The sequence below is a fragment of the Salmo salar genome, chromosome ssa15 (assembly GCF_905237065.1).
Source record: "Salmo salar chromosome ssa15, Ssal_v3.1, whole genome shotgun sequence".
NCBI classification, from domain to species: domain Eukaryota; kingdom Metazoa; phylum Chordata; class Actinopteri; order Salmoniformes; family Salmonidae; genus Salmo; species Salmo salar.
Window position 1 is genome coordinate 53,868,089 of NC_059456.1, and position 25,424 is coordinate 53,893,512.

At 42.7% G+C, this 25,424-nt stretch overlaps 3 protein-coding genes across 8 annotated transcripts in view; all 3 read left to right on the plus strand.

Moving 5' to 3' along the window:
- Positions 1 to 176, plus strand: part of LOC106571563 (MAX gene-associated protein-like) — a 42,927-nt gene extending 42,751 nt beyond the window's left edge. For all 4 annotated transcript variants that reach the window (XM_014144753.2, XM_045695866.1, XM_014144752.2 and 1 more), the window contains one exon: positions 61 to 176. In XM_014144753.2, coding sequence (XP_014000228.2) covers positions 61 to 167 — 107 coding nt within the window. In that variant the 3' untranslated portion in view covers positions 168 to 176. The remainder of the gene's footprint in view (positions 1 to 60) is intronic.
- On the plus strand, positions 170 to 11,548 carry LOC106571565 (uncharacterized). The gene is made up of 8 exons (XM_014144757.2): positions 170 to 989; positions 1,142 to 1,236; positions 1,393 to 1,432; positions 1,628 to 1,810; positions 4,224 to 4,335; positions 4,563 to 4,706; positions 8,030 to 8,152; positions 8,405 to 11,548. The coding sequence occupies exons 1-8, from the start codon at positions 345 to 347 to the stop codon at positions 9,967 to 9,969; spliced, it is 2,907 nt and encodes a 968-aa protein (XP_014000232.2). The 5' UTR covers positions 170 to 344; the 3' UTR covers positions 9,970 to 11,548.
- A 932-nt stretch (positions 11,549 to 12,480) lies between these two features.
- LOC106571562 (mitogen-activated protein kinase-binding protein 1) overlaps positions 12,481 to 25,424 on the plus strand; it is a 48,083-nt gene continuing 35,139 nt past the window's right edge. For 2 of the 3 annotated variants that reach the window (XM_014144748.2, XM_045695868.1), the window contains exons 1-2: positions 12,485 to 12,971; positions 24,045 to 24,136. In XM_014144748.2, the coding sequence (XP_014000223.2) occupies positions 12,885 to 12,971; positions 24,045 to 24,136 (179 nt within the window). In that variant the 5' untranslated portion in view covers positions 12,485 to 12,884. Of the gene's footprint in view, positions 12,972 to 24,044; positions 24,137 to 25,424 lie in introns of all 3 variants that reach the window. The other variant, XM_045695869.1, reaches the window with a different exon arrangement.

The following is a 25,424-nucleotide window of genomic DNA, read 5'->3' on the forward strand; positions in this document are numbered from 1 at the left end:
CACACACACACACGCGCACACAGCCTCAACGCCCTCTGATATCTTGTGTTGTCCCCACAGGTTCTGCTATCAAGCCGTCTACCCCCAAAACACTCCCCCCTCCCCCTCATCTCACCTCCATCCACCCCCATAGCAGCCCCTCTCCCCACTCCCCCCTCATAAAATGAATCACAAACCAATCGGGTGCCTTCACCCCATCCCAGACCTCATCATCTTCTTCCCCCGTCTCTCTGACCATCTCCTCCTCCCTGAAGACCCCCAGCTTCCTGGGCCAGTCCTACTCCTTCAGGATCTGTTCACCTATTGCAGGGGACCAGGGCACAAGGGCCCCAAGCCAGGGCACCATGGAAGGCCCAGACGGAGTGGCCCTGCCTGGGGGCTTCACCCTTATCCAGCTCCCTAAACCTGGAGGTACTGGTGGTTCTCCCCGGCTATCCAAACTAATCAGAACCACAGCCGTGGGTGAAGCGGTAGCAGCCAGAACTTCGCAGCAAGGAGGTTCTCATCTGGAGACCAAATCTTCCTCTGGACCTGCAGGTGGAAAGACCCAGAAGAACCAGAAAGGAACCTCTTCTCCATCACCTCTAGCCTTGATGGAAGTTAAAACAGAGACTGTGCAATCTGAAAAACTCTCTTACACCCCAGAGTTAAATACCAATACACCTGACTCCAGATTAGCTCTATCCCAGAAGAAACAGAGTCTGACTCAGTCAAAGGGCCTTAAATCTGACCTTAGATCAGCCAAAGTCAACTACTCTAGTCCCACAGAGCCCAATGAGCTGACCTGTGATGTGGGGGAGAGGGGTGATGTGGGGGAGGGCTCGCGACCGTGGAGCCCAGAATCATGTCAGAAAGACACAAAGTTCAGTCAGTTTATGACTCTGAGAATGCATGAGAACGGGCATCCTGATTTTAATGTTGAGGACTCTGATACGGATCCGGGCGACTCGTCGGATGACTCGGATTCCGACAGTGATGAATATGCCGAGGTAAGAGAGCATCATTTTTTTATGCTTTGATTGAAGTCATTTTTTTTTATTCTATGTTTATTTTGAAAACTTGTTTGCTGCAGTTGCACTTGAACGAGTTCTGGTGTAGTGTTGTGTAAAGCCAGAGTGTGTTGTGTTCTCTCTCACCCCAGGAAGAAGAGGAGGAAGCGGGTGACATTGAGACAGTGGAGGAGAGGAGACTGGGCGTCACCGTCACTCAGATGAGGACCGCTGTCAAACACACACAGTAAGACTGGAGTGTGTTTGTGTGCGTGCGTGGGCGCGTGTGTGTTTGGCTATTTACATTTAGCAGTATGATTTGCGTGAGACTGTCTCAAGGAAGGTGTGGTTCAAGTTAAGTTTATTACATGTTTGTTTGAAATAAAATAAAAATTCTCCACAGACAAAACAGTCAGGATGGTGAAACGGCACCAAAGGAAATGGTAAGGCTTCTCCCATCTGTCCATTATAACTGCAGAGCCATCTTGTTTTGTAGTAATCTTAGGCCCTCTTTTTCGGAGATGTCTTGTCTACTCATTCATAGCTGTCATGTATGGCAAACAAAATTGCTTTAGAGGTCTCGGAATACCCAATAGAATGCTCAATGGCCCTTAACCTTTGGCCCCTGTGCCATGCAGCGTCAGAGGGAAAAGAGAGAGGAGCAGGGGTCTGGGTCTGGCGAGGGAAGGGGTCGTATGAACCGTACCCTGTCGGAGAGGTTGCGTCGCGGCGAGCATCAGAAACTCTTCACCAGACTCAAACAGGTGCTGTTCATGGAAAAACTGGACCCCAAGGTCTCGAAGCTTCACCTCCTTTCACAAGTAAGGGACAGTCTGTTATGTGGCTGTGTAACTGGCCGTTTGTTTTGGTTCATTTTATCCTATTCTGTACTGTTGTAGACACATACAGTCGGAAGTTTACATACACCTTAGCCAAATACATTTAAACTCAGTTTTTCACAATTCCTGACATTTATTCATTGTAAAAATTCCCTGTCTTAGGTCAGTTAGGATCACCACTTTATTTTAAGAATGTGAAATGTCAGAATAATAGTGGAGAGAATTATTTCTTTCAGCTTTTATTTCTTTCATCACATTCCCAGTGGGTCAGAAGTTTACATACCGTAATTTTCGGACTATAAGCCGCTACTTTTTTCCCACGCTTTGAACCTTGCGGCTTAAACAATGACGCGGCTAATATATGGATTTTTCCCGCTTTCAAAAAAAAATAAACACATTCTGTGACGTGCTCAGTTTTTTGGCGGCATGAAGCTTTCATTAGACCAATGAAATTGCCGAACGGGTTAAGGTCAAACAACTTTTTTGTTTACTGTTTAGATTAAATCGAGCGCGCTCAAACTTCCCATCATTCTGATTACGGTAGTAATTTTGTCACCCTCATGGCAAAGACACGGAGAAATGCATATGATGCAGCTTTCAAGTTGTAGGCGATTGATCTGGCTGTTGGAAAAGGAAATAGAGCTTCTGCACGGGAGCTTGGTCTGGAGCAATGACTTTCTTGGTAGGCTACTGTTTACTGCTAATTTTTTTATTTTTTGTTACAAGCCGTGTTTCGTTAAAGCCTATTTATTTTTGTTACAAGCCGTGTTTCGTTAAAGCCTGTGTAAAGTTCATTTGTTTCAATGTACCGGTTGGCACCTGCGGCTTATAGACATGTGCGGCTTATTTATGTTCAAAATAATATATTTTTTTTTAATTCAGTGGGTGCGGCTTATATTCAGGTGTGCTTAATAGTCCGGAAATTACGGTACACTCAATTAGTATTTGGTAGTATTGCCTTTAAATTGTTTAACTTGCATCAAACGTTTTGGTTAGCCTTCCACAAGCTTCCCACAATAAGTTGGGTTTATTTTGGCTCATTCCTCCTGACAGAGCTGGTGTAACTGAGTCAGGTTTGTAGGCCTCCTTGCTCGCACACGCTTTTTCAGTTCTGTCCACAAATTTTCTATAGGATTGAGGTCAGGGCTTTGTGATGGCCACTCCAGTACCTTGACTTTGTTGTCCTTAAGCCAACTTTGGAAGTATGCTTGGGGTCAATGTCCATTTGGAAGACCCATTTGCCACCAAGATTTAGCTTCCTGACTGATGTCTTGAGATGTTGCTTCAATATGTCCACATCATTTTCCATCCTCATGATGCCATCTATTTTGTGAAGTGCACCAGTCCCTCCTGCAGCAAAGCACCCCCACAACATTATGCTGCCAACCCCGTGCTTCACGGTTGGGATGGTGTTCTTCGGCTTTTTCCTCTAACATAATGATGGTCATTATGGCCAAACAGTTATATTTTTGTTTCATCAGACCAGAGAACATTTCTCCAAAAAGTACAATCTTTGTCCCCATGTGCAGTTGCAAACCGTAGTCTGGCTTTTTTATGGCGGTTTTGGAGCAGTGACTTCTTCCTTGCTGAGCGGCCTTTCAGGTTATGTCGATATAGGACTCGTTTTACTGTGGATATAGATACTTTTGTATCGGTTTCCTCCAGTATCTTCACATGGTCCTTTGCTGTTGTTCTTGGATTGATTTGCACTTTTAGCACCAAAGTACGTTCATCTCTAGGAGACAGAACGTGTCTCCTTTCTGAGCGGTATGACGGCTGTGTCGTTCCATGCGGTTTATACTTGCCTACTATTGTTTGTACAGATGAATGTGGTAACTTCAGGTGTTTGTAAATTGCTCCCAACGATGAACCAGACTTGTGGAGGTCTACACTTGGCTGATTTCTTTTGATTTTCCCATGATGTCAAGCAAAGAGGCACTGAGTTTGAAGGTAGGCCTTGAAATACATCTACAGGTAGAACTCCAATTGACTCAAATGATGTCAATTAGCCTAACGGAAGCTTCTAAAGCCATGACATCATTTTCTGGAATTGTCCAAGCTGTTTAAAGGCACAGTCAACTTAGTGTATGTAAACTTTTGACCCACTGGAATTATGATACAGTGAAATAATCTGTCTGTAAACAATTGTTGGAAAAATTACTTGTGTCATGCACAAAGTAGATGTCCTAATCAACTTGCCAAAACTATAGTTTGTTAACTAGAAATATGTGGAGTGGTTGAAAAACAAGTTTTAATGACTCCAACCTGAGTGTATGTAAACTTCTGACTTCAACTGTACTTTTTCATGGTTGAATTGTGACCTCTGATCTTCCCATTGGTTTGCAGTTTGATAATTATCGAATACACAAGATATTTAAACTCTGTCTTCCATCAGGCTCTGAAGGAGATTCGTACCCTGTCAGTGGACTCTGAGTCTCTGGAGGAGAAGAAAAGGATGCTGACTGAGATCCAGTCTGTCTATGTCAAGGAGATGACATACATTTCTGGTACGTCTGACTGAAATTACTCACTCACTCACGGGATCTACTTGAATATTATGTTGTTTCAGACTCCTTATTTTCAAAGATGGTTTTTAAAGCAAAAACAGTGGTGTGTGTGAACTCTCACAATGGTTAAGAAAAGCCCGAAAAGAGGAGAGAACTAAGATACTAGCGGCATTCCATCCTAAGAACCAAGACATGTTGTTATAAACCCATATCTCCTTCCATCGTAGGGAAGCCAGAGGAGCTGGTCAAGGCCAAGCTGAAGGAGATCTGGGAGAAGAAGAGAGCTCTGGCTGCCCAGAGAAGAGCAGATGTGCCCTCTACCTGCCAGCTCTCATCACCCGCCTCCACCCCTAGTCCCAACACCCTGACAGGTAATAATAACCTGTTTCCTATATGTCTGACAACAGGAGGAATGGCACTAAGCTGGATCAATGTATTAGCCAACATTCAGATAAAGCTACGTTACTGGTCAAAAGTTTGGACACACTTACTCATTACAGGGTTTTTCTTTATTTTTACATTGTAAAATAATAGTGAAGATGTCAAAATTATGAAATAACACATATGGAATTATGTAGTAATCAAAAAAGTGTTAAACAAATCAAAATATATTTTATATTTAAGATTCTTCAAAGAAGCCACCCTTTGTCTTGATGACAGCTTTGCACACTCTTGGCATTCTCTCAACCAGCTTCATGAGGTAGACACCTGGAATGCATTTCAATTAACAGGTGTGCCTTAAAAGTTAATTTGTAGAATTTCTTTCCTTCTTAATGCGTTTGAGCCAATCAGTTGTGTTGTGACAAGGTAGGGGTGGTATATAGAAGATAGCCCTATTTGGTAATTGACCAAGTCCATATCATGGCAAGAACAGCTGAAATAAGCAAAGAGAAATGACAGTCCATCATTACTTTAAGACATGAAGGTAGGTCAATCTGGACAATTTCAAGAACTTTCAAAGTTTCTTCAAGTGCAGTCGCAAAAAGCATCAAGCGCTATGATGAAACTGGCTCTCATGAGGACCGCCACAGGAAAGGAAGACCCAGAGTTACATCTGCTACAGATGATAAGTTCATTAGACTTACCAGCCTCAGAAATTGCAGCCCAAATAAATGCTTCACAGAATTCAAGTAACAGACACATCTCAACATCAACTGTTCAGAGGAGACTGCATGAACCATGCGTTCATGGTCGAATTGCTGCAAAGAAACCACTATTAAAGGACACCAATAAGAAGAAGAGACTTGCTTGGGCCAAGAAACATGAACAATGGACATTAGGCCGGTGGAAATCTGTCCTTTGGTCTGATGAGTCCAAATTTGAGATTTTTGGTTCCAACCGCTGTGTCTTTGTGAGACGCAGAGTAGGTGAACGGATGATCTTCGCATGTGTGGTTCCCACCGTGAAGCACGGAGGAAGAGGTGTGATGGTTTGGGGGTGCTTTGCTGGTGACACTGTCTGGGATTTATTTAGAATTCATGGCACACTTAACCAGCATGGCTACCACAGCATTCTGCAGCAATATGCCATCCCATCTGGTTTGCGCTTCTTGGGACTATCATTTGTTTTTCAACAGGACAATGACTCAACACACCTCCAGGCTGTGTAAGGGCTATTTAACCAAGAAGGAGAGTGATGGAGTGCTGCATCAGATGAATATAAAATCATTTACATTTTTTAACACTTTTTTTTTTAGTTACTACATGATTCCATGTGTTATTTCATAGTTTTGATGACTTCACTGTTATTCTACAATGTAGAAAATAGTAAAAATAAAGGATAACCTTTGAATGAGTAGGTGTGTCCGAACTTTTGACTGGTACTGTAACTTTTTACATATTTTAACACTAATCAGTCATAGCAGTTCACCACTGTCATCTATTTCTTGTTACGATGGATGTAGCTACGAATATAAATGTATAATCCTCATAGCCTACATGTTGTTTGGTCTTCGTAAAAGCACAGATGTGGATGAAAGGGTAAATGAAAACGTTGAGCGGAAATGTGCCTTACTACCTTTTGAATTTTTTGTAACGTCAGTAGTCTAGTCAAGGAAGCATCATGCTAAGTATTTTGGCACACTCCACTTACCAAGACCATTGCCAAATTAGGCCCGCTGTCACCTGCTTTTATGGTAAGCCTTGAGGTGGTACCACCCAGCACATCTAGAAGGGAGTGTATTTCATACTGAACCCTTCCCTTGAGATGACGTAGAGGTGCCTCTACATCACGATTTCAATGGTAGAGTTCAATGACTAGCGGCAAAAAGAGCTAGATTTACTACTAAATTACCAAAATATATCACTTTTTTGCATTCGTCAAAATTAAGAGCAGAATTGACATGTTTCACTTTAACTAAACCTAAAACATATTTTTTTTCATGAAAGTTACTTCTTTGTTCAAATTTTGGGGGAATCATGGCTTCCTTTTGGCATCCATGAATACACCACTGTAGTAGGCCCAGGGCTCCAGAATAACATTTTCCCCTGGTGGCGCTGGTGCAACAACATTTTTAGTTGTTGGCACCAGCCAATGATTTGGTTGCACCCAAAAAAATATGTGCCGACAAGCGATAGGAAAAGAAAGTAATCTTAGTCATTCATAGTGCTTTATGAAAAAGTGTAATCGACTACTGAGATGGTATTGAAGAAATCCCTTGTTTCATCATCTTTTCATGTTGCGATTCAAAATATTTTAATGTCCAACCTAAACCAGTGATTGTCATGCATTTTGGGTTGACAATTAGGCTATTGTTATATTTAACTGTAAAAATCTGGCTCCAGAATGTATGTTTGTTTATTTAATAGAGATGAATTTTCCAGCATCTTAATGTGCACTAATATCATAGGCTAATTCATCACCTGAGTAAGTGGAAATCTCAAAACACATTAGCTAAATGGCTATCTCTTAATATAATACCCACTGCTAGTAGCCATGTATTAATCTAACAGTAAATTGTTTATGTCCCCAAAAAGTTGCAGTTCTAGCCTACCGCCCAATTTTACATTTATATTTTAGTCACTTAGCAGACACTCTTATCCAGAGCCACTTACATTAGTGATTGCATACAGTTTCCATGAAGCCAATGACCAATGCACATTTAACATGCTCCGTATCGCAAAGCCGTATCGGATATCTCGGTTATAAAATAATTGCTATTGAGCTGAAAATTGAGAGCTGAAAAATACAAATTATACCTACAGAAAGCTGATAACCTCCTTTCTTCGACTGTGATAACAGGAAAGCTGTGTTTTACCCGCAATATGATTTTAAAATGTTATACAATCAGAACACTTTCTCCTGGAGCATTATTTTTCCCATGAAAGGAGAGAGAGTGGCTCACTCGACACCGTAGAAGGCCCCCAGTGAAACAGGTGCTGGGGTGGGCAGACACACTTTCATTACAGGAATCATGAGGTTATAACGTACTTTACTGTTTGACTAAATCATGGTTTTAGCCTCCTAAGTTAGGTAACCATGTAGAATGTGCTGCTCGCACTGATGCGACCAATGAAACATTTAACTTGCGGAGCCAAGTCAAAGGGTCGCTAATCACCTGTTTCTCACTTCCTCTTCCAATGTCTGAAGAGAGTATGGGCACTAAGCAGGATCATAGAGTTAGCCAGACAACTTTCATAAACCATTTAAATATAGCTCTTATTTATTCATGTATTTCTATCTGTGTGTATCCCAGTGTCCCAGTTGTCTCGGGCTAGCTCTCTGGATCAGGCAGGGGCAGCTAGGGGCTCTGTGAAACCAGTGGCTGCTGTTCTACGCACCAAAAGCGGCAAGATCATACTTCCTGCTTCCATACCAGGTGAGCGCATACAGGAACAGGATACCCACATTTGGTCTCTCACTCTTGTCTAGAAGGTAATGTAAGTTCTAGATCTAAAAAATGAAATATAAACAATGCTGAATTGGAAGAGCGTGATAACTGTGTTTTAAAGTCCATTGGCACACTATATGTGTAAAATGTGGCAAGGGTTATGATCGTTAGACTGTCACTCTGTCTAGAATATGTTGTAAGTCTGTCATTCTAACTATGGTGTATTTCCTTTATCCACAGCAGGAGGAGCGGTCTACACAATGAAGGTTATGAAGAAACCAACAGTCACCTCCCTCTCCACCACCACCAACGCCACCTCAGCTGCCAAGGAGGCTGTGGAGAAGGAGAGCGCTGAGGAAAAGGAGTGTACACCCCGGATTATCCACCCCTCTCAGCCCCTCTCGCAGACCCCTAGCCCACAGTGCTCTGCGTCTGCCACTGACCCTAAGAAGAAGGACCAGGGTAGAGTGTCTGGGGAGGCTGAGCAGTTCTCAGACAGCCCAGCAGAGGTGAGGCCAGAGGTAGGTAAGGAGGAACCACAGGCCCCTGTCTGTAATGGATCCATGGAAGAAGAGACTTCCATAGAGAAGGACAACATATCAACTCCTACAGAGAAGAAGTCCCTTAACAGAAAACCTACTAATCAAGTTTTTATTGATATGAAGTATCCCCTCGTGGACAGCGCGCCCCTAAACAGTGCCATCTGGAGGCCATTGGAGAAACCGCAGGCGGTGGGTGAGCGTGATCCAGGACGCTGGGGCTTGTCTCTGACCAAGGGAGAGGCAGCCGTACTGGTGAAGGCTCTCTCTGAACACGAGGGCATAGTAGTGGGGCGGAATGGAAAGGATAGTATGGTCACACCGACGCGCAAGGATAACCTGGTCCAACACAATGGAAAGAAGAGCTCTGTGACACTGAAGGGCAAGGATAACCTGGTCCAACACAATGGAAAGAAGAGCTCTGTGACACTGATGGGCAAGGATAACCTGGTCCAACACAATGGAAAGAAGAGCTCTGTGACACTGAAGGGCAAGGATAACCTGGTCCAACACAATGGAAAGAAGAGCTCTGTGACACTGAAGGGCAAGGGTAGCTCAGTCACACAGAAAAGAAAGGATAGCTCAGAACTACAAAAAGAACAGGATAGCACAACGTCTCAGAAAGAAACTAATAGCTTGGTCCCACAAAAGGAAAATTATAGCTTGATCACTCCGACAGCAAAGGACGGCTTGGTGACATCAAAGGAAAATGATTGCTTGCTGACACAGAACGGAGGGGGAGGCTTGGCAGATGGCTTGGAGGCTCCAACTGTGAAGAGAACACGACGACCGCCACGCTTGGACATTAAATCCCCACCAACTGAACATATCACTACTACCCCTGTGGCAACGACTGAGGGTAGCCCAGCCAACGTTACACAAGCCACGGGTAGTACCCGTACCCCAGTGTCTCGACCTGGGGGTATTCTTGTTACTAACACTGGGGATGGTGAAAACCAACTAACCCCACAGGAACCTACGAGGCAGGGTAGGACTCCTAAAGTAGGATGGGTTGGGGTTACTACTAGTCCTGTGGTGATTACTGGGCCTGGAGGTAGCTCTGCCAAAGTGACTCCAGCTGCGGGTAGCCCTGTGAAGAGAGCTGCCAGTAGCCCTGCCACTCGGGGTAGGCCTCCTAAAGTACTGAAAGCTGGAGATAGCCCTAGCCTGGCCCCTGGAACTCGGGCTGGGTTAAGCCCTGTGGTGAAGACTGATGGCAGGGCAGCTGGACAACCCGAGCTACAGTTAATAGCTCTGCAGCAATGACTAAAGGAAGCCCGGGTAAAACACCACAGGCTGTGGGTCGGCCTGGAACACGGCCTGTGACCTGCTCTGTTGGTGGGAAGAGGACGATGAGGTCTGACAAGGCCTAGTGGAGCTGAGACTAAGGCTGCATTTCCACACTACCTCCATTGGTGCATCTCAATACAGTGTGGCTCAGTTGGTAGAGCATGGCGCTTGCAAAGCCAGGGTTGTGGGTTTGATTCCCGCGGGGGACCAGTACGAAAATGTATGCACTCACTACTGTAAGTCGCTTTGGATAAGGGTGTCTGCTAAATGACTAAAATGTAGAAATGTACAGTAGTTGTCTACCTCGTTTCCTCTCCCTTCACTCCAATGATGATGCATTTCAGCCTAGTTCCAACCAGAGGAACAAGGGAATCATACTCAACACGTCACGTCAACAGATGTCATTTACTTACTGTCTTTAAAGGCTGCACTCAGGTCCAGAAATCCCATTGAGACCGCCACATGTGCCTGTTCACAAATCCAAAGGACCCTGGACAGTTATGTTTGTGTGAGTTAACCCTGTCTCAGCTTTAGTACTCATCTGCCTGCCTACTTGTGAAAACACAACAAAGCAGACAATGATTTACACCTACAGGACAGTCAGTTTTCAGAACATCTCTAGTCATTGAGCGAAACGTTAAATGAATGAACTGTATTACATGTATTGAAGGTTTGGCTGCTGTTTGAGTAGTTGTACATGGGACATTAGCCCCATGTTGGGGTGAATGTGGGATGTCCTACTTTTTTGGTGAAGTCAATAGTTATTATGTTGTAGAAAGTTGATTACTTGTGCTATTTAATAATCAAACCCCTGTAATTGTTGAAGATAAGTTCAAGGGAAGGTCTGTACAAAAATAATGAACATGTATGACCACAAAACAGGTCAATTACTTTCTGGTCCATTTTTGAAGTTACCAATAGGCCCTAATCTTTGCAGCTGAAAATCATTGATTTCAGATACAACATTCATGTGTTTGTTCATGTCAAAAAAACACTGTAAATGTTATTTCTATGCCACTGTAAAGACTATGTATTATAGCTGCGATTTGTTGTGTCCAGTCCTTTTAAATACACTCTTAATTTCATTACCAGGCTTTTAGGAGTTCTCATAATTAGTACTTTTAAGTCTTTAGCAAATAGAATCTCTACTATTTATTTTATTATTTCTACACAGTCACAACCATGTTAAATATTTTAATGTGCCTTATGAATTGCTTCCCTGTCTGTTTTACAATAGTACTCCTCGTTCAATGATTCTCATGTCTGATTTTTGACGAACTTATGCATAACATGTCAACATTTTTGTTATGACATTTGACATTTGTTTCAATTTTGTGTGTCAAAAACAATCACGATTAAAGCCTAGTGTGTGTGTGTGTGTGTGTGTGTGTGTGTGTGTGTATATACAAATACTCTTTCTAAATGTTTGTCTGACTTGAGTGTTGAATAATGCTCCTCAATGCATTTTTTTGTAAAGAATTGACTGCTATGTCAGTCACTGAGATGTGCTGGCAAGATACTGTGGCCTTGAAAATGAATTAAACCGTATACATTTCTTTGGTGTGGCAGTTGTAACCTGCACGAAATGCCATGGGGTGGTAGAATAGTATTGAATGTGGAATAATAAAATAGAACAAGAATTAAACAATTTGTAAATATCAGAATTTGACTAGTAATTATAGACATGAATTATTGCAGCGTTCTAATGGTCTACTTATGACCCAGCTTAAATGTATATTTTATCTGGGTTTAACACCTTCACGTCTCTATTACACTGGCGGATACGGGGTAATGATTGCATTTATAGGGCTAGTAGAGTGCAGATGTAGGCTAACTATCTGAGCTACTAATTCCAATATCATGTATTTGATAAATAACAAACTTTTTTTTTCTCTCTGTGCTAATTTAACAAAAGAATGTGCCACGAGAAGTAGGGATGAATGACTGACACACACACACACACACACAGACTGATCTAGGATCTGCATATTCTGCTGCCATCCCCACAGCCCATTGGTAGGCAGGGGAACAAAACTGATCTTAGATCTACGTCTATATGGACGTCCTACTGCACTAGAGCAGGGGTTCCAACCTTTTTCACTCGGCCCCCCTTCCAGCATTGGGGAACCCCCAGGGGGGGTGTTCCCCATCTAGTTCTTTGGGCACAAGCACTGTTCGTGACACAAACTGTTCACACCCCTCTTGTTGGTGTAGAGAATTTATCAGGTTTAAAGCTTATTTCCTGCAATTCTACACATGTCATGGGTTGCAAAGAACATTTTGCTGTTTTAAAGCTAATTTTCTAACGTGTATTCATGTGATATTTGAGTGACCAAAAAATGACTATGGGCTAAAAAAAAAACGAAATAAAGAAACTTTAGCTGACATGGGCTAGTTGATCTGGACATTTCTGACAAGTTATAAATAGCTCTATGCAATTAATACCATGACAAGAGGAACTGATGATACACCAACCAATTTCGAAATTGCACCTTGTGCATTCTACTATTACAACTTTCAAGAGTAAGATTAAAGCCAGACTGAGTTCCTTAAAAACAATGTCAATCGAAACGTTTTTTTTTCGCTGACCCCTTGCGCCCTAGGGTTCGCGCCCCACAGTTTGTGAACCACTGCACTAGAGGAGATGACTAGTTTAGTCGCTAAACATGAGCTAAGCCGACTACAGTACACCCGTCACCGGAGTTTAACGCTGCTCTAACCTACTCAAGAGATTAAAGTTGTACACAAGCCTATGCCCCTAAAGTTTACTCAGCTGCAAAAAAATATTAGTTGGGGATGCAAGCGCGTTTGTATCCTAAAGAAGGATTTCACGGTTCAAACATCGCATAACTTTTAACGTAAGACATTTATCGGGATATTTTACCATCAAGATGACAGTAGACGGGCACGGGTCAACAATAAAAAGTCGGATAAAGAACATGCTGCGGAAGAATCGGAAGGAAAACCTTGCCGACAAGGTGAGTGACTGCCGTTTTGCTTTTCATAGATTTTTTTTTATGCCCGAATGATAGGTTAACTAGAGTAATTTATAGTGTCATTGCATGCAAATTATATTTCTATTTGTGTCAGTTAGGGAAAATAATTAAACATGTTGCTTTATTGTGGGTATATCACTCAAGAAATGCCTTAGATTAAAATGTTCAAATGTAAGACTTCATATTCCCAATAAAATGGTCATAGGTCTGTAAACACCTGAGAAACTGGTAAAAAAAAAAAGTATATTTTGACTTTTCCAATGCATGAGGTTGAGTCAGTGGATCCATCTAATCAGGTTATTGTTGAGAAAATCAAGTACAGAACAGCGTGCAAACTAATCAATCAGCTTCCTCTCACGTTGTATTGATGATAGACACAATTCAGTGTCAGAAAATGCCAGGGAGGTATTTGTTTAGCTCTCTGTCCAGACCAATAGTTCAGTGTCTTTCAGTTTGAGGTCGATATATCCCAACTAGCACATTTGGTTCCTTGGAAGTTGTGGGAACTTGTTTTTAGTTTGACATTGTTTGTGGAAACGAAGCCACACATTTCCTAACCAGTAAAACGGAACTTACATTTTTTGACTTTCTGAGAACATTTATTTTTAGTTTGCAGGGAGGTTCTGAAAATGTTTTACTCTGGTTCCTTAATGGTTTACCTGGAAGGTTGTATTACCGATTGTTTTTATTTTTTGTGACCCAGCATCAATGAGATTTGCGGCTATAATTGTATGTGTTCTGTCCATGGAATTAGTCCACAGCGCCACCAGGATGGAGCTAGCATGCCATGTTTTTTTAACTCATACAAACCTGATCATCTATTCAAACAGACCACATTTCAAAGGAAACGAGCGCCAGAGCTGTTGCCAGAGAATTTAATGTTTATTTCTCTACCAACGTTTTTAAATAATTTTTCAGTACGTCCAATAGGCCTCACAACCGCAGACCACGTGTATGGTGTCGTTTGGAAGAGTGGTTTGCTGATGTCAACGTTGTGAACTGAGTGCCCCATGGTGGCGTTATGGTATGGGCAGGCATAAGCTACGGAAAAGGAACACAATTGTGTATTATCAATGGCAATTTGAATGCACAGAGATACCGTGATGAGATCCTGAGGCCCATTCATCTGCCGCTATCTCCTCATGTTTCAGCATGATAATGCACGGCCCAATGTCGCAAGGATCTGTACACAATTCCTGGAAGTTGAGAATGTCCCAGTTCTCCCATGGCCTGCATACTCACTAGACATGTCACCCGTTGAGCACGTTTGGGATGCTCTGGATTGACGTGTACGACAGCGTGTTCCAGTTCTCGACAATATCCAGCAACTTCACACAGCCATTGAAGAGGAGAGGGACAACGTTACACAGGCCATAATCAACAGTGTGATCAACTCTATGCGAAGGAGATGTCGCGCTGCATGAGGCAAATGGTGGTCACACCAGATACTGACTGGTTTTCTGATCCACACCCCTACCAACAGATGTATATCTGTGAAATCCATAGGTTAGGGCCTAATGAATTTATTTCAATTGACTGATTTCCTTATATGAACTGTAATTCAGTTAAATCTTAAAAATGGTCATGTTGCGTTTTATAATTTTGTTCAGTATACATATTCTATCCATATACTGTCCATATTGCCTATACATCCCATCACATTAACACTATATATACAAAAGTATGTGGACACGCCTTGAAAATAGTGGATTCAGCCATTTCAGCTACACCCCTTGCTGACAGGTGTATAAAATTGAGCACACAGCCATGAAAACTCCATAGATTAACATTGGCAGTATAATGGCCTTACTGAAGAGCTCAGTGACTTTCAACGTGGCACCGTCATAGAATGCCACCTTTCCAACAAGTCAGTTCATCAAATTTCTTCCCTGCTAGAGCTGCCCCAGAAATCTCTAAGTGATGTTATTGTGAAGTGGAAATGTCTAGGAACAAACAATGGCTCAGCCGCAAAGTGGTAGGCCACACAAGCTCACAGAATGGGACCACTGAGTGCTGAAAAAATTATTTGTCCTCGGTTGCAGAACTCACTACCGAGTTCCAAACTGCCTCAGGAAGCAATGTCAGCACAATAACTGTTCTGCGGGAGCTTCATGAAATGGGTTTCCATAGTGGAGCAGCCGCACACAAGTCTAAGATCACCATGCGCAATCCAAAGCATCAGCTGGAGTGGTGTAAAGCTCGCCGATATTGGACTCTGGAGCAGTGAAACGCGTTCTCTGGAGTGATGAATCACGCTTCACCATCTGGCAGTCCGATGGATGAATCTGGGTTTAGCAGATGCCAGGAGAACGCTACCTGCCCCAATGCATAGTGCCAACTGTAAAGTTTGGTGGGAGAGGAATAATGGTCTGGTGCTGTTTTTCATGGCTCGGCTAGGCCCCTTAGTTCCATTGAAGGGAAATCTTAACGCTACAGCATACAATGACATTCTGAACGATTCTGTGCTTCCAACTTTGTGGCAACAGTTTGGGAAAGGCCCTTTCCTGTTTCAGCATGACAATGCCCCCGTGCGCAAAGCGAGGTCCAAACAGAAATGGTTTGTCGATATCAGTGTGAAAGAACGTGACTGGCCTGCACAGAGCCCGGACCTCCACCCCATTGAAAACCGTTGGGATGAATTGGAACACCAACTGCAAGCCAGGCCTATTTGCCTAACATCAGTGCCCAACCTCATTAATGCTCTTGTGGCTGAATGGAAGCAAGTCCCCGCAACAATGTTCCAACATTTAGTGGAAAGCCTTCCCAGAAGAGTGGAGGCTGTTATAGGAGCAAAGGGGACCAACTCCATATTACTGCCCATGTTTTTGGACTGAGATGTTTCATGAGAAGGTGTCCACATACCTTTGGTCATGTAGTGTGTGTGTGTGTGTGTGTGTGTGTATGTGTATATATATATATATATATATAGTACCAGTCAAAAGTTTGGACACACCTACTCATTCAAGGGTTTTTCTTTATTTTGACTATTTTCTACATTGTAGAATAATAGTGAACACATCAAAACTATGAAATAACACATGGAATCATGTGGTAACCAAAAAAGTGTTAAACAAATCAAAATATATTTTAGATTCTTCATAGTAGCCACCCTTTGACTTGATTACAGCTTTGCACACTCTTGGAATTCTCTCAACCAGCTCCATGATGTAGTCACCTGAATGCATTTCAATTAACAGGTGTGTCTTGTGAAAAGTTAATTTGTAGAATTTCTTTCCTTCTTAATGCGTTTGAGCCAATCAGTTGTGTTGTGACAAGGTAGGGGTGGCATACAGAAGATAGCCCTATTTGGTAATTGACCAAGTCCATATTGCTGCAAGAACAGCTCAAATAAGCAAAGAGAAACGACAGTCCATTACTTTAAGACATGAAGGTCAGTCAATCCAGACAATTTCGAAACTTTGTTAGTTTCTTCAAGTGCAGTCGCAAAAACCATCAAGGGCTATGATGAAACTGGCTCTCATGAGGACTGCCACAGGAAAGGAAGACCCAGAGTTACCTCTGCTGCAGAGGAGAAGTTTATAAGAGTTACCAGCCTCAGAAATTGCAATCCAAATAAATGCTTCAGAGTTCAAGTAACAGACACATCTCAACTTCAACTCTTCAGAGGAGACTGCATGAATCTTGACTGCGTGAATGGTCAGATTGCTGCAAAGAAACCAATACTAAAGGACAACAATAATAAGAAGAGACTTCCTTGGGCCAAGAAACATGAGCAATGGACATTAGACCGGTGGAAATCTGTCCTTTGGTCTGATGAGTCCAAATTTGAGATTTTTGGTACAACCACCTTGTCTTTGAGACGCAGAGTAGGTGAACGGATGTTCTCCGCATGTGTGGTTCCCACCGTGAAGCATGGAGGAGGAGGTGTGATGGTGTGATTTGCTGGTGACACGTTAAAGCCTTATTCCAAAATTGACCCCAAAAAATCCCCTCAATCTACACACAATACCCCATAATGACAAAGCAAAAACATTTTTTTTAGACATTTTTGCTAATTTATATAAAGAAAAAATTTAAAACTTTGCACATTTACATCATTACAGCCTTGTGTCTTCTTGGGTATGACGCTACAAGCTTGGCACACCTGTATTTGGGGAGTTTCTCCCATTCTTCTCTGCCGATCCTCTCAAGCTCTGTCAGGTTGGATGGGGAGCATCGCTGTACAGCTATTTTCAGGTCTCTCCAGAGATGTTCGATCGGGTTCAAGTCCGTGCTCTGGCTGAGCCACTCAAGAACATTCAGAGACTTGTCCCGAAACCACTCCTGCATTGTCTTGGCTGTGTGCTTAGGGCCATTGTCTTGTTGGAAGGTAAACCTTTGCCCCAGTCTGAGGTCCTGAGCGTTCTGGAGAAGGTTTTCATCAGGATCTCTCTGTACTTTGCCTAGTTTCTTTCCCTCGATCCTGACTAGTCTCCCAGTCTTTGCCGCTGACAAACATCCCCACAGCATGATGCTGCCACCACCATGCTTCACCGTAGGACGGTGCCAGGTTTCCTCCAGATGTGATGCGTGGCATTCAGGCCAAAGAGTTTAATCTTGGTTTCATCAGACCAGAGAATCTTGTTTCTCATGGTCTGAGAGTCCTTTAGGTGCCTTTTGGCAAACTCCAAGTGGGCTGCCATATGCATTTTAGTGAGGAGTGGCTTCCATCTCGCCACTCTACCATAAAGGCCTGATTGGTCAAGTGCTGCAGAGATGATTTTCCTTCTTGATAGGTTCTCCCATCTCCACAGAGGAAGTCTGGAGCTCTGTCAGAGTGAACATTGGATTCTTCCCTGACCAAGACCGTTCTATACCGATTGCTCAGTTTGGCCCGGCGGCCAGCTCTAGGAAGAGTTTTGGTGTTTCTAAACTTCTTCAATTTAGGAATGAGCGAGGCCACTGTGTTCTTGGGAACTTTCAATGCTGCAGAAATGTTTTGGTACCCTTCCTCAGATCTGTGCCTCGACACAATCCTGTCTTGGAGCTCTACGGACAATTCCTTCGACCTCATGGCTTGGTTTTTGCTCTGACATCCACTGTCAACTGGGGGACCTCATATAGACAGGTGTGTGCCTTTCCAAATCATTTCAAATCAATTGAATTGACCACAGGTGGACTCCAATCAAGTTGTAGAAACATCCCAAGGATGGTCAATGGAAACAGGATTCACCTGAGCTCAATTTTGAGTGTCATAGCAAAGGGTCTGAATACTTACGTAAATAAAGTATTTCTGTTTTTTATTTTTAATAAATTAGCAAAAAAATCAAAACCTGTTTTCGCTTTGTCATTATGGGGTCTTGTGTGTAGATTGAGGGAAAAAATGTAATGTAGAAAGAAACACCAGGGGGAGACTCGTCGAGTTCTGGTGACAGACGTAGTCAAATGAAATGTTATTAGTCACATACACATGGTTAGCAGATGTTATTGTGAGTGTAGCGAAATGCTTGTGCTTCTATTTCTGACAGTGCAGCAATATCAACAAGTCATCTAATGTCATAAAGTTGACTATTCATTAATGTGAAGACTGTTATATTATCAAATCAATTCTCTGTGTAATTATTCCATGATTTAAACTAATCATGGAATTGTAATTAACTTGATGTCGGGGCAACACAGGAAAATGTTGTTTAAAGAGTTACAATTTCCCGAATTTAACTCTCTTCAGATATTTTCAATATCTTATCGATTACAGTCACTTATTAATGTATTACCTCAGTCATATTCTGAATGTCGTGAACCCTTGCATAAATGATGAATCAGTGATATACAAATTGGCTTAATTATTTATTTACTAACTCACTAAATAATAATCACACAGAATTACATAAACACACACAGGATAGGTAACACATTGGTTACTCACATGATACACTGAAAAGTCCCTAGTGGACTAAACCGATATCACGGCTTGGTTGACAAAGGAAATGGGTGGGGACACATAAGAAAGAGCGGAAGAACAGAATGGGCCCACTACAGTACATACATACAGTTGAATACGTTCATCGTAAATATGGATATTTAGCAACCTAACAACCACTCCTTTGGATTTTAGAAATGCAATGTACATATTTACGCTTGTTTGTCGTTGCTGTCTCTCCATTGAAAACACTCGATCAGTCAGAGTCTCTGGTTGTTTAAGTCTAGTCGCCATGTCCTTTGAGCTCTGTTATATATGGATACGTCAGGCGTACTAATGGTCATTGCATAGGGAAATGTTCTTGAGATGGATCTTTCAGAGTACCATTGTTCTTAGTTGATCTGTTAGAATAGATGCTTCCGCAGTTGTCGGTATCCTCGTCCTAGACTTACACACATTTCCAGCTGCAGACTGGTAAAGTGGCGTCTAGGATTTGCTCCTTCTGTAGCAATCTATTGGTCTCTCTTGTTGATTATTCAGGTCACAGCTAGAACCACTTCACACACCGGCAGCAACCCGGCATGTTTTGGTCTAAATGTACATTTCGGCAGAAGTTGGTTTTATACTGGAGTAGAGAAGAGGCTGACTGATCATAAATTACTATGAAAAACTATTCTCATTTAGAAGACTAAAATCACATTGTCTTCCCAAAAGTATTCTTATAATTAATCATTTATTTTACACAACATTTGGATGCAAACCCCATAATTGAGAAGTGTCTACAATCAAATGATAATGTGGTCACCAAATGAAACAAATTTGACATGGTCATTCCTTGATTTCCCACTGACCATTCGAACTGTCCAGATTTACAGAGATACTGTTTCATCATTCAACCTTTTGATGTTAAAGTTTGGCCAAGTCTCTCTCTGTGTCCCAAAGTCACACATTCCAATCCCAATACTACAGACCCAGAAGCAGAGTATTTATGACCGTCATAAAACTGTGTAGAGAGAGAGCGAGACATAGGGCCACTTCAAGACACTAACAATTCCACAACAACTACCTAATACACACAAATCTAAGTAAAGGGATGGAATGAGAATATGTACATTATAAATATATGGATGAGCAATGACCGAGCGGCATAGGCAAGATACAATAGATGGTATAAAATAAAGTATATACTTATGGGATGAGTAATGCAAGATATGTAAACTTCATTAATAAAGTGACTAGTGATCCATTTGTTTGTGGCCAATGATTTGAAGTCTGTATGTAGGTGTATGTGTTAGTGATGGCTGTTTAACAGTCTGATGGCCTTGAGAGAGAAACAATTTTTCAGTGTCTCTGTCCCAGCTTTGATGCACCTGTACTGAACTTGCCTTCTGGATGGTAGTGGGGTGAACAGGCAATGGCTTGGGTGGTTGTTGTCTTTGATTATCTTTTTGGCCTTCCTGTGACATCAGATGCTGTAGGTGTCCTGGAGGGCAGGTAGTTTGCCCCAGGTGATGCTTTGTGCAGACCGCACCACCCTCTGGAGAGCCCTGCTGTTGTGGGCGGTGCAGTTGCCTTACCAGGCAATGATACAGCCCGACAAATGCTCTCAATTGTGCATCTGTAAAAGTTTGAGGGTTTTAGGTGACAAGCCAACAGGCGCTGTTGTGCCTTCTTTACCACACTGTCTGTGTGGGTGGACCATTTCAGCTTGTCCGTGATGTGTACGCCGAGGAACTTCAAGCTTTCCAGCTTCTCCACTGCTGTCCCGTCGATGTGGAGAGGGGAGTGAGTCATGATGGAGAATGCGGGCAATCTGACAACGTGGTCAGACCAGGGTTGACGTTTACGCAGTATCAGCATCGACAAGTTGATAGCTCAGTTCGTATGGGCCCAACAAGACATTCAGGAATGAACGCTGGAAGAACAGCATGTACAGAATGTCCGCCTGCTTGAGGAAGTCAAGAAGCTGCGAGGAGAAACGCAGACCGACTCGCATCCAAATCCGTTTTTACTCAAGCTAACGGAGGATGACGACATTGAGACCTACAGTTGAAGTCGGAAGTTTACATACACTTAGGTTGGAGTCATTAAAACTCGTTTTTCAACCACTCCACAAATTTCTTGTTGGCAAACTATAATTTCGGCAAGTCGGTTAGGACATCTACTTTGTGCATGACAGAAGTAATTTTTCCAACAATTGTTTACAGACAGATTATTTCACTTATAATTCACTGTATCACAATTCCAGTGGGTCAGAAGTTTACATACTAAGTTGACTGTGCCTTTTAAACAGCTTGGAAAATTCCAGAAAATGGTGTCATGGCTTTAGAAGCTTCTGATAGGCTAATTGACATCATTTGAGTCAATTGGAGGTCTACCTGTGGATGTATTTCAAGGCCTACCTTCAAACTCAGTGCCTCTTTGCTTGACATCATGGGGAAATCAAAAGAATCAGCCAAGACCTCAGAAAATAAATTGTAGACCTCCACAAGTCTGGTTCATCCTTGGGAGCAATTTCCAAACGCCTGAAGGTACCACGTTCATCTGTACAAATGGTATGCAAGCATAAACACCATGGGACCACGCAGCCGTCATACCGCTCAGGAAGGAGATGCGTTCTGTCTCCTAGAGATGAACGTACTTTGGTGCGAAAAGTGCAAATCAATCCCAGAACAACAGCAAAGGACCTTGTGAAGATTGAAAAAATAAAAGTTGTGGCAAAATGGCTTAAGGACAACAGTCAAGGTATTGGAGTGGCCATCACAAAGCCCTGACATCAATCCTATAGAAAATGTGTGGGCAGAGCTGAAAAAGTGTGTGCGAGCAAGTAGGCCTACAAACCTGACTCAGTTACATCAGCTCTGTCAGGAGGATTGGGCCAAAATTCACCCAACTTATTGTGGGAAGCTTGTGGAAGGCTACCCTAAACGTTTGACCCAAGTTAAACAATTTGAAGGCAATGCTACCAAATACTAATTGAGTGCATGTAAACTTCTGACGCACTGGGAGTGTGATGAAAGAAATAAAAGCTGAAATCAATCATTCTCTCTACTGTTATCCTGACATTTCACATTCTTAAAATAAAGTGGTGATCCTAACTGACCTAAAACAGGGAATTTTTACTAGGATTAAATGTCAGGAATTGTGAAAAACTGAGTTTAAATGTATGTAAACTTCGGACTTCAACTGTAGAACAAGATGGAAGCCTGTAGGAACATTATGCTGAAGTACTGAAATTCCCACAGAAGAACGTTGTTTCTTAATGTTCTCTAAACTACACTGCTCAAAAAAATAAAGGGAACACTAAAATAACACAACCTAGATCTGAATGAATGAAATAATCTTATTAAATACTTTTTTTCTTTACATAGTTGAATGTGCTGACAACAAAATCGCACAAAAATAATCAATGGAAATCCAATTTATCAACCCATGGAGGTCTGGATTTGGAGTCACACTCAAAATTAAAGTGGAAAACCACACTACAGGCTGATCCAACTTTGATGTAATGTCCTTAAAACAAGTCAAAATGAGGCTCAGTAGTGTGTGTGGCCTCCACGTGCCTGTATGACCTCCCTACAACGCCTGGGCATGCTCCTGATGAGGTGGCGGATGGTCTCCTGAGGGATCTCCTCACAGACCAGGACTAAAGCATCCGCCAACTCCTGGACAGTCTGTGGTGCAACGTGGCGTTGGTGGATGGAGCGAGACATGATGTCCCAGATGTGCTCAATTGGATTCAGGTCTGGGGAACGGGCGGGCCAGTCCATAGCATCAATGCCTTCCTCTTGCAGGAACTGCTGACACACTCCAGCCACATGAGGTCTAGCATTGTCTTACATTAGGAGGAACCCAGGGCCAACCGCACCAGCATATGGTCTCACAAGGGGTCTGAGGATCTCATCTCGGTACCTAATGGCAGTCAGGCTACCTCTGGCGAGCACATGGAGGGCTGTGCGGCCCCCCAAAGAAATGCCACCCCACACCATGACTAACCCACCGCCAAACCGGTCATGCTGGAGGATGTTGCAGGCAGCAGAACGTTCTCCACGGCGTCTCCAGACTCTGTCACGTCTGTCACATGTGCTCAGTGTGAACCTGCTTTCATCTGTGAAGCGCACAGGGCGCCAGTGGCGAATTTGCCAATCTTGGTGTTCTCTGGCAAATGCCAAACGTCCTGCACGGTGTTGGGCTGTAAGCACAACCCCCATCTGTGGACGTCGAGCCCTCATACCACCCTCATGGAGTCTGTTTCTGACCGTTTGAGCAGACACATGCACATTTGTGGCCTGCTGGAGGTCATTTTGCAGGGCTCTGGCAGTGCTCCTCCTGCTCCTCCTTGCACAAAGGTGGAGGTAGCGGTCCTGCTGCTGGGTTGTTGCCCTCCTACGGCCTCTTCCACGTCTCCTGATGTACTGGCCTGTCTCCTGGTAGCGCCTCCATGCTCTGGACACTACGCTGACAGACACAGCAAACCTTCTTGCCACAGCTCGCATTGATGTGCCATCCTGGATGAGCTGCACTACCTGAGCCACTTGTGTGGGTTGTAGACTCCGTCTCATGCTACCACTAGAGTGAAAGCACCGCCAGCATTCAAAAGTGACCAAAACATCAGCCAGGAAGCATAGGAACTGAGAAGTGGTCTGTGGTCCCCACCTGCAGAACCACTCCTTTATTGGGGGTGTCTTGCTAATTGCCTATAATTTCCACCTGTTGTCTATTCCATTTGCACAACAGCATGTGAAATTTATTGTCAATCAGTGTTGCTTCCTAAGTGGACAGTTTGATTTCACAGAAGTGTGATTGACTTGGAGTTACATTGTGTTGTTTAAGTGTTCCCTTTATTTTTTTGAGCAGTATATTTCAGAACATCCCCAATGTCAAACCAAGTTGGTGAACGTTTCTAGAACATTACAAAAATTGAAATTAAATGTAAACATGTTTGAACTTTTAGGAAATGTTATGTTAAAGTAATGAAATACCAAGAAAATGTCAACGAGGGGCTATGCGTTCTATGGAAAATAATGAACAACGTTGCATTATTTTCCAGAGAACGCATAGAGCCCCAAGTTGATTATCCCTTCTATAAAATCCTCTCAGATCTCCACTAATGCATAGTGATTGCGGGCTAGGGACTAGGGCAGGATTTGGGATTGGCTTGTTAAAACTCTAGAATTGTCTGTCTCCCTCTGTAGGTGACTTTGGAGAGGGTCCTGGGAATCACAGCCTCTGGCAACAGTGGTCTGGCCTGTGACCCCCACTCTGGTCTTGTGGCCTATCCTGCTGGGTGAGTCTAGGGGGAGAGAAAGAGAGGTGTGTGTGTGTGTGTGTGTGTGTGTGCATGCCATACCTGGGTTCAAATACTATTTCAAATGTCTCAATTATTTTCACATACAATATATCTGAATACTTAATTCGAATGTATTTGAAAAGACAAGTAGTAATGTATTTGAAAATACTAAAATACACTGCCATTAATTTAACTCAGGTATTTTTACTGAACAAAAATATAAATGCAACATGTATAGTTTTGGTCCCATGTTTCATGAGCTGAAATAAAAGATCCCAGAAATGTTCCATATGCACAAAAAGCTTATTTCGCTCAAATTTTGGGCACAAATTTGTTTACATCTCTGGTAGTGAGCATTTCTCCTTTGCCAAGATGATCCATCCACCTGACAGGTTGGCATATCAAGAAGCTGATTTAAACAGCATGATCATTACACAGGTGCACCTTGTGCTGGGGACAATAAAATTACACTAAAATGTGCAGTTTTGTTACACAACACAATGCCACAGATGTCTCAAGTTTTGAGGGAGCGTGCAATTGGCATGCCGACTGCAGGACTGTCCACCAGAGCTGGACAGTCTGCACACACAACCCTGATTGGCGAATAGGATCATCTAGACTCTATGCAAATAAAATATCATTGGTCAGAATAATCAGAACAGATTGTGATGTCATGCTGTGGGCCAAAAACAGGCTGAAATTACAGGTTTTTTAAAAAGCTCTTACACCTAAAGGGCATTATCATAATTTTCACAACTTCAGTGTGTTATTTCAACCTCATTGTGTCAAAATATAATTACAAAATAATTAAAATCACTTTTTGGACTACACTGCCCCTTTTAAAGCTCATCAAGATTGCTCTGTACTACTCTACTCTCATCCCAGGACTCATTCCCTATGTGGTGCTTTAACTGTGCTGTACGCAGAGTTGCTGTTCCATCATGCAGACTATGTAAGGTCCTTGTTCAACATTAGCAGTGCTGAATACGTCCAAGCTAAGATGGGATGGGGCTAGAGGGATGAACGAATGGAGTATTTAGTGGACGATCAGCATTTCTCAGAGTTGCTGCTGACTCTGTCTGCCTGTAAGCAGAAACAGTAAACAGAAGCAGAAATGCCGTAAGTAGGCCATGCTTCCTAAAAGCCTCTGTCATAACCTTATTAATCAGGCCAATGTCTGGAACAACAAGAGAATTAGGTCCTTGGACTAGCTCTGCGCCAAGGACTGTGTGTGTGTGCCATTGTTCATACCTTTTGCCAATCCTCCTCAGCTCCTCTATTTTAA

What these genes read in the sequence shown, in the direction of transcription:
- LOC106571565 (XM_014144757.2), top strand. Translation starts at nt 345, where the DNA reads ATGGAAGGCCCAGACGGAGTGGCCCTGCCTGGGGGCTTCACCCTTATC. An exon ending in ACCGCTGTCAAACACACACA is followed by an intron (nt 1,237 to 1,392) that starts GTAAGACTGGAG and finishes AATTCTCCACAG; the next exon opens with ACAAAACAGTCAGGATGGTG. An exon ending in TAGTCCCAACACCCTGACAG is followed by an intron (nt 4,707 to 8,029) that starts GTAATAATAACC and finishes TGTGTATCCCAG; the next exon opens with TGTCCCAGTTGTCTCGGGCT.